This window comes from Poecilia latipinna, unplaced genomic scaffold, assembly GCF_001443285.1.
Source record: "Poecilia latipinna isolate Pla-1442-1.1 unplaced genomic scaffold, P_latipinna-1.0 Scaffold1450, whole genome shotgun sequence".
NCBI classification, from domain to species: Eukaryota; Metazoa; Chordata; class Actinopteri; order Cyprinodontiformes; family Poeciliidae; genus Poecilia; species Poecilia latipinna.
In genome coordinates, this window is record NW_015114066.1 from 1 (window position 1) to 21,018 (window position 21,018).

At 40.3% G+C, this 21,018-nt stretch overlaps 2 protein-coding genes across 2 annotated transcripts; one reads left to right on the forward strand and one right to left on the reverse strand.

Annotated features, from left to right (window-relative positions):
• Window positions 1-413: 413 nt before the first annotated feature.
• On the reverse strand, window positions 414-12,318 carry LOC106962692 (myosin phosphatase Rho-interacting protein-like). The gene is made up of 3 exons (XM_015057259.1): window positions 10,730-12,318; window positions 759-836; window positions 414-575 (listed from the first exon to the last, which is right to left on the reverse strand). The coding sequence occupies exons 1-3, from the start codon at window positions 10,850-10,852 to the stop codon at window positions 429-431; spliced, it is 348 nt and encodes a 115-aa protein (XP_014912745.1). The 5' UTR covers window positions 10,853-12,318; the 3' UTR covers window positions 414-428.
• Window positions 12,319-12,666: 348 nt separating this feature from the next.
• On the forward strand, window positions 12,667-20,780 carry dhrs7cb (dehydrogenase/reductase (SDR family) member 7Cb). The gene is made up of 7 exons (XM_015057258.1): window positions 12,667-12,813; window positions 15,014-15,170; window positions 16,490-16,602; window positions 17,682-17,892; window positions 17,992-18,084; window positions 19,423-19,584; window positions 19,680-20,780. Exons 2-7 carry the CDS (start codon window positions 15,017-15,019, stop codon window positions 19,886-19,888), a joined length of 942 nt encoding a protein of 313 aa, XP_014912744.1. The 5' UTR covers window positions 12,667-12,813; window positions 15,014-15,016; the 3' UTR covers window positions 19,889-20,780.
• The last annotated feature ends 238 nt before the right edge of the window (window positions 20,781-21,018 follow it).

The window sequence follows — 21,018 nt, forward strand, 5'->3', positions numbered from 1 at the left end:
GTCTGTCAGTACGGTATGCAGAAACTGACATACAGGTTAAAACTATAAGAATCACAAATGGACAGAAAATAGACAATTTATAAAGAAAAATAGATGTAAATATTTTTATCAGGCAAGTAAGTTGTATGTGTTGTATGTCTTCTGTGTTCAAACAATGTAAAATCAAAGAATAATTTATAAAACAAAAAAAATGTCTCTCAGTATGATAGTGTTTGTAAAACCGATTCAAGTGATATAAGAAAAGTTTAATCCCAAGCAATAGACATCTGCAACAGTAACGAGATGCATCTTCAATGTATTAAATAATTATTTGCAATCGATTAGTCAAAGACAGAAAACATTCAACGATCTTTAGGATTCAGCATTTCTACCTTTTCTGATGTCTTGAAATGTGAGTAAAAAATCCTTTACCTTCCACTTTGATATCATCACCGTAGAGAATCAACAACCCAAAGCTTGAGCCAGCTTGATGCTTCAACAAACCCAAAGTGGGAGGAGTTTTCACTCACCGACTCGTCCAAGGCGAAGCGCAGGCAGCCATGTTCGTACAGCACGAAGAATCTCCGCTGCCATTTCTGAAAGCACAACACACATTTCTTCAGAGCAGCCCAAAGAACAGACCTATTGTCCTTCGTCCGTGGAGCAAAAGAAAACAATATCCTAAAGCATTTGCTTTCATTTCTTAATTTCAGATTGTGAGGAACTCCACCACAGAGCTGAAGAAACGTCTGCAGAGGAGTGCGTGTAGGCGTACTCACCCGGGATCTCTGCATCGGATTGTCAAAGTCCGTTCCCTCAGGAGCCAAGCACAGCCATCCAGCATAAATAGGCTTGGCCTGTTTAAAAAAAAAAAAAAGGGAAAGAAGGGTAATTTAGATAATTATTAAAGCTGAGGCAGAATGTGAGCTTTGGGGAGGCTGAGTAAGAAAGACTCTGGTTGAATTTAATTGAAGGAAGCCTTTTAGGATCCAGATGTTCCTCTGTTGCTATGGTGCAAGCATTCGCACACAACCAGGTTCTAAACATCTGGTCTGTGATCAGACTTTTCATGTAGGACATAGATTTTAATCAATCAATCAAATTTTTGATTTGAATATTTATTTTTGGAAAATCTGGATTTTGTTTTCCACCAACGAGTGATGTCATGTTCAGGGCGGCCATCTTGTTTGACAAGAGTGTTTTTCAGCTTCTATTTACTTGGTCTTTGAATTCAAGTCGACGAAATATAAACAGTCAACCAATGATTTCATTTTCACGCAAATAAAGTCGTTACAAGAATGCAGCAGACGTAATACAAGCATAAATGTTGCCAGAAAAAAGATGTAGCAGTAGGCAAAGGAAGAAGCAATTTTATAAAAGAAAAGTTAATTTCTTATTAAAACAATTTTTTCACATAATTCTGAGATGTTCAAGTAAAATTGTGTTTTTAATTCTGCTGATTTTGTTTAATTCTTCCAATTAAACTATATGTCCTGTAGACTGGCCTTCATAGAAGGGACGACTGAAATAGAAGACACTTTTTGGAAATGTTTTCTGTCATTTGCAATTTCTTTTTCAGAAAAAAAAAAAAAGAAAAGAAATCAATCAAAATCAATTAAAATAGGAAATCAGATCTGGTATGAAACAATTAGCCATACCACCCAGCTCTAGTGGTTTTCCTGCCCCATTTTACTCTGATACTCCTAAATAAATACATTTGTGTGTAATATAGTTTCAACAGCGTTTACTCCAAAACCCCCAAAATTAACAAAAACAATAATGGGGGCCATTCACGGCTGACGTGAGAGAATCCGTTGACATGACAACCATTACTCCTCAAACTTGGATTTATCAAAGGGTGGCAAGAAGAAAGCAAGAGTGAGCCTTTTGACCAACATAAAAACGCTGCGGGTGGTGGAAAACTAACGCACCATCCCCACAGTGAAGCATGCTTGTGTTGGCATCATGCTGTGTGGATACTTTTCTTCAACAAGCACAGGGAAGCAGATCAGAGATGATGGGAAGATGGATGGAGCTAAACGCAAGAGTAATTCTAGATGAGACCCTGTCAGAGGTTCACATTGAACATATAACCAGAGATAAACACTGGAATGGTTGGTTTAGACCAAGTTGGAGTTGAAATTATTTTGTTTGACCACAAGTCAAAAATGGTGAAAATTTGGCCAACAAAATATAAAACAACTGACGACCGATAAAATGTGGTAAATATCTGTTGTTCTTATATTACGGCAACGGTCCAAATGAGACGTTTTGGATACTTAATCTTATTTTTCAAAAATTATTATTGTTGAGCAGGTAAAACTAAATCACAACGTATTTTTCACTTTTTAATTTAATGAATTTTGTGGGTCACCAGTGTTTAAATTTGCCACTTTTGGCCAAAAAGTTTTTGGTGTCCTAATCCAGCTTGGATTAGGGCTAGACGATATGGCTTAAAAACCTATCACCATGTAAGCGTTCATATCGGTTGACATCAATAATTATTGATTAGTTTTTTGTTTTAAATATCTGAAATACTGACAAACTGGTGCCATGACCTTCCCTATTTTATCCAGTTTTCATTTCATGCCGTTGTTTATTTTTAAGCAGTTATGAGGCACAATGGCAAAACATGAAACTGCTGCTGTCACTCAGTAGGTTGTTGCCAGGTAAACACAAGTTATTCAACAGGTTATTGCTAGGTAACCAAAGCCCGAGTGACTTAGTTGATGCAACTCACATTTCCTTAGCTGGCCGTGAGAGGTTGAACAGATAAAGTCTTTCCACTGCCTACACCACCCAGAATTCTGTTCAGTTCTGAATCAAAGTTCAGTGAAATTATTGAACAATCAGTTGTTCTATCTATTGATATTGATCGCGTGTCTATCGTGATGTATTTTGTTACTGACTTATTTTCTACATACTCATTTACTCTAATGGCCTAGTCAAAGCCTATAGACCTAAACTCAACTGAGAATCTATAGTGAGTCTTAAACTGACGTCCACCAAGTCAAATCTGAGCTACATTTGCAAATAAAATGTTTGCAGCTACAAAGTAGATGAACACACACACAAAAATAAATCCATCTGTTTTCTTCCTTTTCACAATTATGCAATGCTTTGTGTGGTCCATCACATAAAATCCCAATAAAAACACGCAGAAGTACAGAGCGACTCAAACGCATGTCCTCTCCCATAGAGTGGGATTACCAGCTAACCATTAGCAGTCTTGCTCTCATGTTAGCGCTAACTCGCTACAAGCCCAACCCAGATGAACCAGCTGGAAGGCAGCAGGATGCAATTTGAAGTCTGGGATTTCTGCTGCTGGCCGCGTCGTTGTTCCGTGTCACTGCATGCCTGCAGTAAATCCATACGTGCCAGGTTCAACTTGTAGCAGCGTGTCTATTAAGGAACGCTTAATGAGCTGAACTCATTAAAAAAAAAAGAAGAAAGGGGTATTTTGGAGAGACGGCATGCTGTGAAGCTCATAAATCAAGAGTTTGGGAGCACTACAAAGCATGATAAACTATCTCAACCTTGCCCTGATGTCATGAAGCCTGAGGAGATTATTTGGAGGTGTGTGTGCATGTGTGTGTCGGGGGGGAATATTAGAAAGCATCCAGTTCCAGAAAGAAGGAGGATTCAGCACTGAACACTAAAGGAGCGTTTCTCTTGTGGTTCAAACCAGATCCACTCCATTTCGATCACCTGACCCCTCCGGGACGCTGAGTGTGTGCGCGGCGTAAACAGGAAGCAGAGGCTTGGTCGCGTTATCATGAGATAAACACTAGATAGGGTGTCAAATGCCATAGAGCTGAACAACAAGATATAATCAGTCTGCGAACATAGTTGAGGCATTTGCTGTCCAAAAGCTGGAATGGGCCCTATGAGGCCCACCGAGAGACACTTGCAGCTACAGCCTTGAAATAAAAACACAACTCATGTCAGATCTTTCTGATGCAAAATGATTTATTTGAAGATAAAAAAAAAAGAAGATGGAAATAGGTATGAATGCGCTAACTGACCCAAAGCAATCAGTGATAGTAGACCAAACAACAAGTATCAGAAGCAGCGTCTCAGACACAGATGGGAGAACTTCCTTCCACCAACAAATATACTAGAATCAGCAACACTGGAATAAACACATTGTTTTATTTTATAAAAAATTTTTTTTTTTTTTTTTTTTTTTTAAACAGCACTTCTAAAATCCAAATGCGTTCTCATCAATATTTTTGGTATTTTGGTGCATCATTCACACCAGCCCTGTTTAGTCCGCTTTAATCAAACGCTAGTTTGTTTGCCCAGAAAGTCCGATTCATTTGAGGAGGTGTGAATGATCAATTGGACTCTGGTCCGCCTACAAACCTAAGCAGAGATTCAGTCGGAGTGAACTCTGGTGCGGTTTAAATGCACATGTGAAATCCAAGCACGAAATGGGCTACTGCACAGGGCATTCTGGGCAAGTACAACCAAAACAATTGTGCACATTTAGTGCTAGCAAAAGAAGTGTCTCTTGATCTTTTACCAACGATAAGACATTTCCTATGATAGCTAAAATCTGACGCTACTCCATTTTTGTTTACATTTTGAGAAGAAGGAAGTTCCGTTCATGTCTTCTTCTGAGGTTTAATGTTTCCTTCAGTGGTTCATGGTTCAGCGCCACGACAGGTGAGGGGGTAAGCATGTTTTTAAGAGGTTTTGGTTCATTTGACAGTGCAGCGTGGAAACGAGCCACACCAGCTAGAAATGGAACAAATGTTTCACCTTTGGTCCCCAATTTAACAGAGTCTATTGGATCATCAAGTATACAAAAAAACTCCCTAAATTAATTTTTTAGGAGAACCTCAAGAACCCCGGCTTCTATATTTTGTAATCACCTAAAACACGTAGGACAGTAGGTCCTACAGAGAATTGAAAACCTCTCATCAAGATAATGACACAGGAAATAAAGTCTGGAAATCCAAACTTTTCTTTTTCATACTTATCTAGACTTAGAAAACACGTCAATCTAATCCAATACTTTTCCAGATTGCATAGGAGCCCTGGTAAGAGCTCAGCCTGCATTTGGTTTCTACAAAAACTCCATTGGCGAGGAAGCAAAGCATCACAAGAAGTATGTTGCAGAAACATGAAATGAGAAACAATGCTTTGGGAATTTATGTAATGATTTGTAAATGTGTTTTATTTTTGCATCAGCTGGATGCTAAAAATGGTTGCCGGTAAGCACATTCCCAGACTTTGAGGAATAAACGAGAACACATTCAGTTGTTGACAAACTCTTTCAGCTTTTAGATGACTACTACATAACTACTGTCTTTATAAAACACTAAAAGTATTTCCGGAAGAGACCTTCAATCACTTTAATAACTATGGAGGAGCTGTGCCAGTCTGAACATACTCCCACTTCAGTCTGCGCAGTGAAATGTGACGGCTCTTACTGATGAAAGAGAAATCACAGAGACGAGCGCAGCAAATGCTTAACTTGGTTGCCAGGTTTGCATGCGTTTCAGCTGAGAGGCTGAGTGCCTGCTGATGAACTCACCGAATGCACAAATGGACACAGCAGTTCTTCATGTGGCCAAAAGAACAACAGTGTTTAACTCACCTAAGATTAGTGGACAATGCAATAGATCAGAAGTAGTGGTGGGCACTCTTCTGCTAATTCGCCAACAGCAGAGTAAATTTTTTTGTTTAGTGCTTTAGCTAACTTTAAAAACATTTAGCTAAATCCTAAAGCGCTAACTTAGGCTGCATTCACACTACCCCCATAAGTGACCCAATTCCGTTTTTTTTTTTTTTTTTTTTTTTGACGTAATGCGACCTGTATCTGATCTTTTCATGACAGTCTGAACAACACCGGTCGGATTCTTTGCGAATGCGACCCAGGTCACTTGGGTATCCAATATGTATCCGATTCAAATGTGACCAAACGTTCAGGTCGCATTCATCCGACCTGAATGTCACCAATACTCAACAAACCTCACTATTCTGCGTCCTGATGATATGCATCATAACAAAAACATAATAGTTTTTGCTTTGCAAAAACTCTGTATATTTATGGAAAAATAATATTTTTAGGAATCTTTTTCATAAATGTACATTTCAAATGTCTTTCTTGAGAGCAAAGAATAACCAAAGTCAACTTCCTTGCTTGTGTGCACAAATTTGGCCAATAAAGCTGATTCTGAGGAGAAGCCAAGAAGTTACTTCTGTCCAACAAAAACAGTGAGGACAAACTGAATGTCTTTGGGAAAACAAGGATGAACCGCAGGAGAGTGGTGCAAAGTTATTTTCTTTGATGAATCCTCCTCCTCTCCATTTCTTTTCTCTGGACAGGAAATTGTGAGAGCTAGCACTAGCTCTGATTAAACTGCCAACACCCCCCCAAAAAGGCTGATTTTGCCACACTTTTGGCTGCAACTGGATTTCTACGATTTGTGCTGAAATGCTTGAAAATGTGTATTTCCAAGCTGAACCTCAATAATCTGGATTATGCTGATTTTATGAAAGAACCATTACCTAAAAGAAGTGCTCTGTAAAAAAAAAAAAAAGGCACCCAACAGAAACTGAATTCGCTTCATTCCATTTCCTAATACGAGGAGTCGCATTAGATGTTCTCACCATGACTTAATGTCTGAAATCTCGAGGAAAAAAAACGGCCGGTTAATGAGCCACAAATTAAAGAGTGGCTGCCAAATTTTATCTCTACTTCTGAGCAGAAGGAGAACAGACAAACAGACGCATATGTGTTTGTTAATCGATATAGCTGTGGAGAAACTTTTGCCTTGGAGCTGCAGAATCGTCTTCATGAGAAATAATGACTCGCCTCTTTCACTTCCTCTGGGTTTGTATTGTGATTGTTGCTGCCTAAAATGACTGATTTCGCAGCACCGTTTTCAAAAAGTTTCACATTTTCTTTAGATTATTTTTGCTGCAATATGTTCTTACAAAAAAGTTGATATTGCTGCACATAACCTTCCCATTACTTCTCTGTTTCCCATTAAGTTGAAGACCCAGCATCATCAGGACGATGATGCTGGCCTTTGGTCTCCTCCATGACTGTTTGCTCTTTCTATTGTGACAATAAAGATTTATTTTAAATATGTGGAAAGCAACCATGAGCACAACTTCTGTACAAGAACTTAAGAGGATTTGGTTTATTCCTGGCATTAGTTAACCAGCAAGGGATGTAAAATGATCAACCTCCTGTTTCACAAATTGAAACAGGAAGTTAAATTCATAGGGGGCAGAGGGGACTGGTCAAAATTCAGCCAAGTTGCTGTGATTGGTCAAAAGAGAAGGAAATACAGAAAACATGAAGGTGAATGGTCGGCTTTACGGAAACGTTGTGATGATTTGCAAATGTTTGCGTTGATAGCTGCGATCACAGCTTCATGGAGGGATTGCTGTTTCATCATAAGTAAGCAATCTAAAGCTGGTGAGCTCTGAGTGGATTTGATAGAAGAAAGTTGATTCACACAAAGGGAATCCAAGCTTACCCATGATCCAAGAACCTCCATAATGATCACACTGATCCTTAAAAAACTAAAAGCTCCCTCACTTGCAAACTTCACCTGTTCCTGAATACAAATTGTTTTTAGGCTTTTACGAAAAGTCTACATATTCCAGACAATTTGTCTTGGCTTTAGCAAGTGAAGCTGGTTTTATTTTTCCAGAATGCAGAGGATTCCTCCATTATTTAATTGGATCAGTGAGAACAACTCAACTGCCTACTAAGCATAAAAAACCCCTTTAAACCATCTGTCTCATAGAGCGTTGGATCCAGTTTGGCTTGGAGGCGTGAACTCTGCTCGACCCTCGAAGGTGCGCCATGGTATCTGGCACTAAGATGCCAGTGCTTACATTACCCCATTTGCCCTCCTTCTAACCCACACAGAACATCCTGCCCACTGGTAGGTGCCAAGATAAAAAAATAAATAAAAATTTTGCAGGTTTCCAGTAAGGAGTCATAATAATGCCTGATTAGTATAAGCCGTTTTAAAGCTTATAAAAACACATAAGAACGAACAAACTGTGTAAGATTATTGGCATAAATGAAACAGAAAGCCTTATTTCCACTCAACCGTTTATATGATTATGGGGAAGTGAGCTGGAACGGTGGGACTAAGCAGCCGATGGAAAACGATCCTGCTTTTCCCTTCGACCACACACTTCCCGTCTCTCCCGCTCCCACTCCTCCATCCCCGTCGTATCTCTGTTTCTCCCACGTTTGCGTTAACCTCGGCCTTCCGGCGTCCTCCATCACTGTCCTTCCTCCGGACGGTGGGATTTGCCCCCACACCGCCCCCTCGTCCCCCAACGGGCCCGATCTCCCAACACAGTGGGAACAAACGATTTGTGTGACAGAGAGAAAAACCGTGGCAACAGACGGAGAGGGGTGTGGAGGGGGGTAAAACTCCTTGTGGAGCACACTGTCTGTAATAAAGGACATTCTCTCAGGCAGCAGGAGCCGCCCCTCCCCCCTCCTCCTCCTCTTCCTCAACCCACCTTTTATTCTCCTGCTGAACAGAGAAGGGCTGTTTCTGCCGGTCACTGTCCTCCTCTTTTGCGCAACTTTCCTCTCCGTTTCAAAGCAAACTGCAGCTCTGATTAACTCACATTTAATTTAGGACTGAAATTCACTTAGCTAAATCACCCATTCATGATGCCCTAACTGCATTAGGGAGATCTAGAGGAGCTTTCTTTCACCGGGGGTTGTCGGGTTCATCTCTTCTGAACACTGGGAGTGTGCCTTTTTTTTTTGTTTTGTTTTTCTTTACAAATCCCCTACGCCTCACCTTCGATCTGTTAACCGAGGCTCTGGAGCCGCATCCTGCTTACACGGTGTTACGTAACAGGGTCTGGTGCCGCTAACTGGTTTGAAGTTTGTCCAGATGGAAGGCTCACAGAAACTTCCTTGTGCGGCGGCGGCTCCCCGCAGACTGCTGGGATTGGTGGCAATCTGGGAGCGTTTTCAGAAAAATCCTGGCAACGTCGACGGAGGGAGGAACAAACTCCTTCGCAGGAGACGCCGTTGCACAGGGTCAAAGGGGGATTAGAGGAAGTGATGTAACCGTGAGCCCCTCCATCCAGACTGCGTTTGAGGGGTTAAGAGATGCGCAAATTGCAATAGCAGGATGCTGACGTTGCCGTTTGATTTTTTTTTATTTTTTATTTTTAACGACGTGTTCAAGGGCCCATCTGGCATCGATTACAGGATATATCAGAGTAAACTAATGATCCGAGAGAGGAACGCTCCAAACACACATCACAGATGAACAGAGTTTTACCTCCCAACAAACCAAACAGCTTCAGATCGCACAATCCGTCAAGGAACGCTGGCTGGTTGCAGTGAACAAGGGGGAAAAAAGTTATATATTTTTTTAAACTTTTGCCTAAATAAACACTTAGCCCAAACTCTATCCTCATTACCACACAGCAAACACTCTGAAGCATGCTGATTGCATCACACACACAAAGTCGATTGCCTGTAATGACATCCTGTTGATGAACTCAACCTTCACATCCAACCGATCAACACTTCTTCTGTTTACCTTTTCTTAAGGCTACAAGGGTGTAGCTGTCCAGTCCATTTTATTTCTTAAAACATCTGGACTTAAATCTGCTCACACAACATGGAAAATTGGAGCTTGAGTAAAAACGGTATTCTAGGGACTTTAAGGAGTAATCTAGTTCAGAAATCTAACATTTCCATAGGGAAACGTATAGAGATTCAAAGGGAAAACGACTATGCACACATACACTCATGTTCGAGGAGAATTTAGAGAGAACAACTAACCTAACCGTGATGTTTTCAGGCTGTGGGAGGAAGCTGGAGTATGCAGAGATCTAAAATGTTAGATATCAAATCTGGTTTGCATTTTTTTTTTTTTTTTTACAAAACTTGTGATTTGTGAAACATTTGGTTTGCTCTGATAAAAAAAGGAGGAGTAACATTCCCAAGAGATGTACAGATAAAAGTGTAAATTGGTTGATGGTTGGATTTGTCTGTTATCATTGGTTGAAAACTAAAAAATCCTAGCCTTTTTTCCAGCCAGTCAATGCACCACCGGACACCCAAACCCTGTTATTTTTTTTTTTTTTTTTTTGCAGACATAACACTCTTCAGTGTAGTAGTGATAACAATGTGAAGAAGACTTAGTTATCCGCTAATATTATATATATAATTGTAATAAAACCTTTTTTCCATTTTATAACAAAAAAAAAGGAATGACTGCTCGCTCGCTCACAAAGTGTGACTTCATCTTCACTCAACATAATGAAGAATTACTCATGTCAGAAATTAGTCAGACAAATATTTTAAGTGGGGTTCTTTTATCTTTTTATATAAAAATCAGGAAATCTAAAGCTTAGTTAAAACAAATACGGATGCACTTCAAAAATGTCCCCTTTGTGTTTTTTTTTCCATTAATCATAGTTTCATGTGAACTCTGTAATTATTGTAAAAAAGAAAACACCCCAGTTCAGGTTTGTCTGGTCAAAGACCTGGGATTCCAAGCATAACTGCCCCGATGTTGAAGTGGCTAAAATACCGAAAAGCACTAAAATCGCATTTTTTGTGTGTTTTCGCGAATACGGTTTTCTCACATCACAAGCTGTGTTTTTATTAAAATATTCCGTACTGACTGTAGAGCAACTCAATCGAGTTTTTTGGGATTGTATACCTTGAACTAGTGTCCATTAAAAAATAAACAAACTAAAATGCTGAATTGGGTTTTAACTGGCTTACCTGGGTCAGGTCCTGGTCGGTCAGCAGATGCAGCTCCCTCGGTTTGAAGCAGTTTTGACATTTACTTTTATTGAAGAAGTTCGCTTGAAATTTCCTACAAGTATTTTCCTTCGCGGCAGACATTATATTTTAACACTTATTGAAAAAAACAAAATACGAACTGGGGTTAGCTTAATTTCCCAAAGACCTTGAAGTTGTAATCCCGCTGTTCTCCTGTGTGTCCCACCCCCCCTTATCCCGAGTTGGAATAAGCTCCAGCGCTCCGACGCATTTTCAAGTAACAAACGCAGTTTCGGGACTTCAGCATCCGCAACAAACGTTTCCTTTTCGCCGCTTAAACTGTATCCAGTTGCTGCTTTCCGGATAAATAATTAGCTGCCATCAAGCCAGCATTCTCAGCACCCAGCTCAGTGATGAATGCTTTCCAGTCCCTGGCCTGCAACCACAAAGAGAAGAGGGGAGAAGGAGGCTAATATCCTGTTAGCTTCCCAGTGGATCGCAAGCTTAATAGCGGGATGGCGAAAACCACAATAGCGGCATTCGCGCAATTGCTGCCCGTGAACTGCAGGCGGGTAGAGTCCATTCACCAAAGCGGCGTTCCGTGAGCTCCAAACCCAAAGAAAGGCTTACAGTCAGGCAGAAAACTCCAGACCCATCCGCAGCAGTCGCTCCATACGAAGTTCATCCAGTGCTCCTTAGCCCCCGGTTAGCGGTTGAGGCTAGCAAGCTGATACAACGCTGCTGAAATCCTCTTCGGGTTCGCTTCTTCAACTTTACTTTTTTTCCTATTTTTTATAACGCCGAGGGTTTGAAGGTCCAAATGTTAAAATGTTTTCCTCTCGGGTAAAAACACTGCAGGCGGACAAACCACTTCTTAGCCAGTCATAACGGAGAAAAACGAGTATTTAAAGGTTCGGTTCCATAACTAGCCTCCTTGTAGCAGCAGCGGGTTTATTTTCTTCTTTCCCAGTGGAGCAAGGAGGAGAGGAGAGGTGAACACACACAAGCTCCGGGAATTCCAAGGGATCTCGCGATAACTGCACACTGCTGCCACCCACAGCCGGAGCAATGTCACTGAAATATTTCGATGTGTTAAATCAAATTAATCACATTATCTCCGTAAATGTGTATTTTATTTGGACTTAATGTGATAAAGTTGATCACATTTATGGATTTCAGGAAAATGTAAACTGGTTCATATGTGAACAAAGTGGGCAGCCATAAGCTATGAAATAACTATGTTAAAATTTGTTTCTTTGCTTATATATTTTAAGACAAACTTGATGCAGTCTTCAGCAAACTTTCTTTGCTTTTACAATGTTTGATTTGTTCATACTTTTATATTAAATTTTGCCAATGAGAAGAAAAAAGTTAATATGTGGTTTCAGCTGTGTATGGTTACTGAAGTGGTATTTAAAAACCAAGTTGCTGTTTAAGTATTATTTGGATTTGCTTGTTTTAAACAATGTTTCATCAAGATTTGACGTGTGTATGTTCACTGTTATCAGTTAACTCCTTAGTCATAATAACTAGTTATAATGGAGTGAGCCTATTAATCACATTTTAAGAATTTGTTGTAATCATTAACCAGAAACCAAAATGACTCAGCAGGAAATAAATAATAATAAATGTAATTTATTTATGGAAATATTTCAAATGATTAAATATAAATATGTACATTTAGACGCGTGGAAAAATCGAGGATTTTATTAATTTATTTTTAATTATTTTTATTTTGAATCCCAGAGTCTTTAGGTTTTTTTAACCAACTTCTTAATACCCCAAGCAAGGAGTGGAGCTGACACCCAAACTTGTGCCTCCTCTCTTCAAGCTGGCACCAAGAGGGCATACTTCAGATACTTTACACTGCATGCGTGTGTATTATTGCCTGACTCAAGGGGAGGCTATTATAAGCAAGGAGGTGTGGGGGGGGGGTCCAGTGTAGAGCACTTAATCAGACACAGAGAGGAGCGGTACCGTATGAATGGGCGAGGGGGAAGAGAAGGGCCTCATTTACGCGACTCAATCCATAAAAGAACAACAGCCAGCCAGTCCTGCTGAAGGATTAGCTCCCTGTCCATGCTGTAAGTGAACCAATAATAACACAGATTACAGGTCTTTGTGTCTGTTGGTTGGTTGCTATAGTTGTGCATGCACAAGCCGACTAACCTTAATCATGTGTCAGTCCAAACAGGTAACTAAGCAGGGAACTGGATCTGTGGAGCGATCAGGAGATTTCAGTGTGGATTAACCTTTATCTTAACCTGTTTCCACTTGTTAGATTGGACGGGAAAGGTTGGACATTTAAACGTGAATCTCTCCGGCTGTGGCCTTTAGGGTGTCCTATGACAGTGTTCCAAAGATGACAGTCTGTGGAGCCTCCAAGTCCAGAATATATTTAGCCGTTCACCTCATTTCACATGGAAACTATATTACCGAGAAGTCCAAATGCAAACCCTCATGTAAGTTGAACATGTTTGTTGCAAGTTTAGTCAAGAACACAAAGAGAAAATGCAAATGCATTCACCCAGTGCATTATAACCTAGTTCAAAATCACCCAGTTAGAAAACAAATAGCTATGTTAAATTTGGGATTTTATAAACAAAGCTTTTTAAATACCAGCAGAAGAGTCATGTATGTTGTCATGACGATGCCGTCTTCTGCTTCCTGAAGTGACCAAAAGCTGCTTTGAAATGCAAATGTGTCAGTTCCCTAAACTGGGAGATGACCTAAATATCCTACCCTTTATAGCCCTGAGCCGACACACATGAGCCGTTTTATAGCCTCAGTTTCCCTGTTTGCTAATCTGAGAATATCAGAAGTAAGGTTAGTTGTAAGCAAATGTATTCTTGGTCGAACATATTCTCACAAAGTGAACATTTTTCACACTTTGTCCCACCGCTTTACATTAATGTCCTTATTATATGTGATAGACAAACACAGAATAGTGCAAAACAATTCATGGTTTTGAAAATCATGTACATTGTGAAAAGTGTGGCATACATTTCTATTAAAGACTATTTACTTTGTTATCGCTACATAAAACTAAGTGCAACAAATTGCATTCAGAGGTCACCAAATTAGTAATCACAGCCTGTTAATACTTTTGCAAGTTCCTGTAGGTAAGACATAAGGACAGCACTGGTGACTGTTTTCTCTCAAATTAATTTCTAAATTAAATAACAATACAAAAAGAACCAAGTTAAACAAACTAGTTTCATATCTTGTTAACTCAGCCTGTTGACCTAGTGTCAAGCTAACAGGCACTTTTGAACTACTACCACCATTATAAATCAGCAAAATGAGACGTTGCTGATCGCCTTTATCATGTTGACCAGTTTTCAAAACCATAAATTTGTATTGGACTCTCCCAGAGAAAATTTACAACAAACAGAAACAAGAGATTACAGGTATATTATTGTGGAGTGTTTGAACAAGTGAAAATAAAGTTGAAGTGCACAGTTGCATCCTGAATTTCCCCAAGAGACAATAAAGAACATTTCCATCAATCTACTGTTCTCAGGGACAATTAACTAAGTGAGTTTAAGCAGAGACTAAACATTGTCAACAATGAAAGCATTGGGGATTGCTTGAAGAATGTGATCAAGTGTACCCAGGACCTATGACCCAGGAATGATCAGCCAGGTGATTAATGCTGGGGAGGTTCAAACTCTAAGACCAGTCTGAGTTTCAAGTGACTACTCAAAGGAAGGTTACCAAGCAGACACTATAAGGACAGGTAGTCACTCAGCAGGAATGCAAAGGGAGAAAAAGGTAGACTTCCAAGAAGACATAAAGAGACAGGAATCTAAGTTTTATGAGTGTACAGAAGAAGGGGGAAGAATCTCCTTAGACACTGCGACCAGAGTCAAACAATCTGGCAAGGAACTATCTCACACACTGGTCTTTCTAAAACAGGGATTTTGATGGACACATGAAATACAGGTGAGTCAGTGGAGTCCAGCGTATCTCCAGACAGTGTCAGTGCCTGGATTGCACAATTCCTCAAATGCTTTTCAAAGGTCCACTGATTTGATGCAATCCAATGTCGACTCACACTAATTTACAGCAGCAAACAAAGAGCCTCCATTACTGTATCAATGTGCTTTCTCTGACTCACAAGGGTTCATGAAGTTCAAGATAAAGAGCAAACTTTGATGATTAGGTTGTCCTAGTAGCAGTTGAATTCAGACTTGCTTTTTGTGTCAGTAGCTGACTATGTGTTTGACTTGACCAACAAACTGGAGTCTCCTTCACTGACTCCTGTTCTTTTCTTCTCTGCAGAACATGGGCCTCCCCTCGGTGATGGTGTTGCCCCTGCTAATAGTCGTGGCAGCAGGGGTGTACTACATCTACAACGAGATCTTACAGTTCATGTCCAAGACCTTAGTGCGCAACAAAGTCGTGGTGATCACTGATGCCGTCTCAGGAGCGGGAGCTGGTACTGTTCAAAATACTTGACCTCACTTAAGTCCTACGAAAATGTATTTCTGCCAGTTGCAACGCACTGTCACAGATTCAATGAATTGATATCAGAGACATGACACCGTATGTTTAGTCATGGAATTATGAATGTAGCAATCGTGTTGCCAGGCTCGGCACACAACAAAATCACTTGTAAAGGATTGTATTGTAGTCACGTCAATTACCGTTTCCAGGACTTGTGTTTGAGAGCAGTTGCTTTACAAGTTTGGGTGAAGCCGTCTGGTTGCCCAGACTGTGTGGTGAACTCTCTACAACACTATTTGGCCTGCCAGGTCATGCAGTTGCCTTAAAACCTCCGTTGTTTTCAACATTGAGCTAATGTCACATTTCCATGAAATGTCTATTTCATCTATCAGGAATCTTTCGTCTCTGTTGATCTCCAGTTGCTGTTCTTATTGACTTCAGATGCTCTGGCAACTACCCGATAACACTTTCTTTCCACTCATAAGACCTCCACTCACTCCTTTCCTGTTCTCGTTTCAGATGTGCCAGCTCCTTGTAAATCGAATCACATGCACAACCAGAGCTGGTCCGCATGTGTACCAAATTATGTCTTTTTGGAAGTCAGACTTGGTGCTTAAGGGTTTTTCCTTGATAGAGGAAGGTGAAAAAAACTGAATAATTTCTCTTTTTTTCCAGTTTTATGCTAAGGGCTCCATGGTGCAGCACTTGGTAGCACTGTTGCCTTGCAAAAAGAAGGCTTCGTGTTTGAATCCTGACCTGGAGTTTTTACTGCTTGAAATTTCCATCTTTTCCCCAAGCATTCGTGGGTTTTCCCAGGGCACTCCAGCTCCCCCAAGCCCCCAACAGTCCAAAATCATAACTATTAGGTAAATTGGTCTGTCTAAATTAAATCATATCGACAATGGATACTCTTATGCTAAGCTTTTATTAGCATTCAATTGATTCAAACTTAAAAATGGTTCCTTATATTAGCACAAAAGTAAATATAAAATTTTTTCTTTGTATTTTGTCATATGGGTAAATGTTCAAACAATTTAGTTTGTAACTACCTGGATGCTGCGCTATGCTAATTTCCAGGCTAATTCTTTTCTTGTCTTGTTTTCTTTCAGTAGGAATAATAAATATCTACATTTTGAAAAGGAATGTTTGTTTCAATTTCACAGAAAACACAGATATTTGTTTTCATGACTGGTTTTTAGACGCTCCATTAGATGTAATCCTTGTTGAAACAAGTTTAGCTAAGGCAGTCAGCAATTGTTCTTTTTTGCGCATATATTTGTCTAAATAGCATGTTCTTGTTGTGTTCTTCAGAATGTGCCCATCTCTTCCATAAGGCCGGTGCCAGACTCATCCTGTGTGGAACTACCTGGGATAAGCTGGAATCCCTGTATGACTCTCTGACTACTGCCTCTGATCCAAGAGAGGTGAGGAAATGAAAGGAGGACCAACGGTACATGCCAGAAAGTGTGTCACTTCAGGTTCTTAAGATGAATCATGCTCCTTTTTAACTGTACTGAGCCATTTGATTGGCACAGTCCATATGGGAAGCTACCCAGGGCAGCATGAGCGCCAAATCTGTGTGCTGCCCTGTGACGGACTAGCAACCCGTCCAGGGTGTACTCCGCTTCTCGCCCGATGACTTCTGGAGATAGGCACCAGTCTGCCCACCACTCCACGCCCACACTTACAGGAAGAAATGGGTATGCAATGGGTGAATGGGTGAATGGATAAATGCGACTTAATTGAATTAGCAACCACAAACCTCAAAAGATTTTATTGAGACTTAATGTGGTAAACCAACACAAAGCAAAAAGAAAATGAGACATTGTTTTTCCAGTCTTACCACAAATTTTCAAATTAAATCTAGATCTGAATCTTATGTGGGCACTTCTAATCCATAGATATGCTTTGACTTAAACCTTCAAAGTAGCGTTGGCTGGATGTTTTGGGCCGTTGGGTCTACCTTTTGCGACCTCCAGCAGACCCCAGTGTACTGCTGGCTTTCTGTAAGGTGTGTGACAGCTCCGCAAATGGCCCATGGATATCAGAGTCCGTTCTTGTTTTGATCAGAAACCCCTTCTGTCACCGCCTCTCAGATAAACACTTCCTCTGCTCAACACAATGGAAGGATATCCTGTCTGACAGCATGCTGTCCTCATCTGTCTCTTCGCTTACACACACCACTGCACATGGAGCGTATGGCCAGAGAAAGTTTAGATAGCTGTGCGGGCGACACAGAGCCAATCAGTATCGGTTTATCATAAAGGATGTTTTCTTTTCTGATAGCTCGGTTATCCTTTCCTGTCCTTCTGTGCATGCGATCCAAGTTTCATTCTGTATTCGTGCAGAATTGGAATAAATCATTTATTCTAGGAACGTGTGTTATCTATTACAAAATATTTTTGTGGGGTATTTGTTTTTTTAATAAATACCCTGCATTTTCATCTTTTAGACTCGCAATCAATTATCCATACCTTACAAAGTGCCACTTGTTTCCATTTAGACATTCGCCCCAAAGCTGGTGATCCTGGATTTCAGTGACATGGACAGCATGGAGGATGTGGTGGCTGAGGTCATGGAGTGCTATGGCTACGTGGATGTGCTGATCTGCAACAGCAGCATGAAGCTGAAAGCCCCCGTCCACAGCGTCTCTCTGGAGCTGGACAGAAACATCATGGACATCAACTACTTTGGTCCGAGCAGCCTCGCCAAAGGTGAGTGGCACGCCGTTACAAATCCAGCTTCAGGTTGGGTGTAATCAGTTTTAACTGTGGCTTGTAGACTGGCTTTATCTCAACGGTAAATTGTGGCAGGTGTTCTTCCGGCGATGATGTCAAGAAGATCAGGACACATTATACTGGTCAACAGCATCCAGGGCCGACTGGCGATCCCATTCAGAGGCTCGTGTAAGTTGCCAGCTAAAGGTTTCGGCTCCAGACTGAAATAAGTCAGAGTTTACATCTGAGGGAAAACATTGTAGCTACCTGTGACACAAATGGTGGGAGACATTTCACTCAGATTAGATGAGACCAAACTTGAACTTTTTTGGAATACTTGGAAAATACTATTTGTAGGCATTACCCTACAGACAATGGAACATGGCGATTGCAGCATCATCCTGAGCTGGGATGTTACTGTGGGAAAGTCTGTGGCAAGATCTGAATAATTCCCAATCTGATTGACAGTAGCTGTGTGCCAACATGCGAAGTCAACAAAGCAAATAAACAAAATCAATATCTGGATTTGCAAAGCTTGTAGAGACGGTTTTAAACATTGATTTACAAGGTATTAAAGTCTCTATCTATCTATCTATCTATCTATCTATCTATCTATCTATCTATCTATCTATCTATCTATCTATCTATCTACCTACCTACCTACCTACCTACCTACCTACCTACCTACCTACCTACCTACCTACCTACCTACCTACCTACCTACCTACCTACCTACTTAGGGATGTTAAGTAGCTCTGCATCGCTAGCTAGTTATGTGGTGGCTTTTTACATCATGGTATACCAAAGTTTGAAAGTTATTATTTTAAAAGGATCACTTATATGACCATTAGATTTTTTTCCTGACTACAAGGACAAAAATGGAACACCCTTGGAGTTTAGAAAGACAACACTGCTTTTTATAAGTTATCTAGCTAATTCCAGGGCCCTCTGAAGTCACTCAGCCTTCAGGAAATGTCTCTTCAGGAAATGTCTCTCAGTCTGGTCCACTGCTTCTATACTGTGACAAGAACTCTGATGCTAATAAAATGTTTGTTTTTTTTTGCTTTTTTTCATGGCTTTCCTTCAGGCAGGTAAATAATGTTGGCTAATTATTACTTTACAGATTGTAAAAATGCATGAAAAAGGTAATGAAGGCCAGGACCTTTCGTTACTTCCTACAGCCAAAACCATTCTTTGTTCTGTCTTTAGTTTCTTTTCATTGCTGTAAATAAATCAGAATACAGCAGAATAATAATAAAACATAATCTTTTGCTCTATAATAATTTGTTTACACTCTGAAAAATCTCCAGGTTGCTCTCAGTCCAACCAGAGTCGATTAGATTTTAAGTGCCGTCACTTCCTCATTCGTAGCATTTAGTTACTGTGTGTCTCGTAACCAGAGCCCTAGACCTGAGGGCTTCCACAGATGAGGCAGAAAACAATTACACAAAGAATGCGGTGCGTAATGAATGGAATGAGACTCTGCAGACAAGCTTGGGTTGCTACATGTGTTGCGTCTGCTGACAGATGCGGCCTCCAAGCACGCGGCGCAGGCCTTCTTCGACTGCCTAAGGGCAGAAGTGGAGGAGTATGGGATTGTTGTCAGTACCGTCAGCCACACCTTCATCAACGCCTCTGAGCCGCCACCCGCCGTGGAGCCAGCTCCAAAGCAAAATGTCCTAACTGATTGTGAGTATGACGCAAACCAAAAGGCATGACGCAGATGTTTGCATTACATTTACATTACTCTTGGGATGAGTCTCGATTGGTCTGTTCCCCCAAAGATATCACCAGCCAGCTCACCCACGGTGTGAGGCCTTCGGTCCTGGCCAATGAGATTCTGGAGACGGTGAACAGGAAGAGGAAGGAGGTTGTGCTGGCCCACCCCATCCCCAGGGTGGCCCTCTACCTCCGTTCCCTCTTTCCTCCCTTTCTCTTCGCTGTGCTGGCGGCCAGAGTGAAGGACTCCGTGTTGGCAGAGCCGATGCAGTAGAAGAAGACGGGGGTAGATGTGAAATCAAGCAAAATATTGTTGGTCTTGAGAGTTTCACGCTGTTTTATGTTACTGCCTGACGCTTTCAGAATTATGGATTAATTTTGACAGACAACAATTGAGTGAATACATTAAAAACTACTGGGTTGAAAAGGACAAATTAATTTGGATTAATTTTATATTACTTTGCGATGCTCATTGAATGATCCAAACCTTGGGTTTGACTCAGCATGGTGGATTATGCAGTAAAGATTGGTAAAAGAGACCAACATCTACTTCTAAGGCAACCAAAGAGTTGTTTGAACCTAATAACTTTTATGACTGAGCAAGTAATTTTTATGTTAAACTATTTGATTGTCATTTTTAATTTAAGTCTACAATAGCAATCATCATTTATAAAAACAAAGACAACATTATGAGATCTTACAAGATCTTCATTGACAACTAAACTTTCTAGAACTTTCTTGGAACTTAACAGAAAAGAACCTGTGTGGCGTCATGGCAACAAGGAGGGTATACAACTGAAAATATTTTGCTTATGACAGTGAGAAAACTTAACTTAAATGTACGAATGAAGTTTGTTGCTTTCAGTCTTACAATTTTCTTATTTCCTCTGAGAATGTGATGCATCCAGAACAATTATCAACTGGTGAGATTTACTGACTTACTTGAACAATCAAGAACAACCAAGTAAAGCAGCCAGAAGGAATCAGCAAAGCCTGAGTGGTGGCATCATGTGCGAGGTGATAATGTTACCATTGGAGTGTCTGGGAGTCAAAACAGACAGTGAAGAGATAAAAGATTCCTTGTGATTTTGGTAAGAGGGATATTTTCTAACAATCTTCTTAAAGTAGATACAACAAAAATAATTTTCTCCACCATTAACCTTAAATGTCAAACAAAAAAAATCCAAATTTGACACTATATGCCTGACTCTTTCTGTGTTCTGGATCTAGAATAATTTACAGATCTCTTTTCCACAAAAAATCAGTCTTTTTTCAGTGATAAACATTTAGTTTATTATTGAGCAGATAATTTTTTAAAAATAAGAATTTCAGTGGCCTGCAAGTGTCTTTATCTTTATTGAAGTTACATTACTTTTTTCTGAATGTGCGATAAGAAATGGTCTG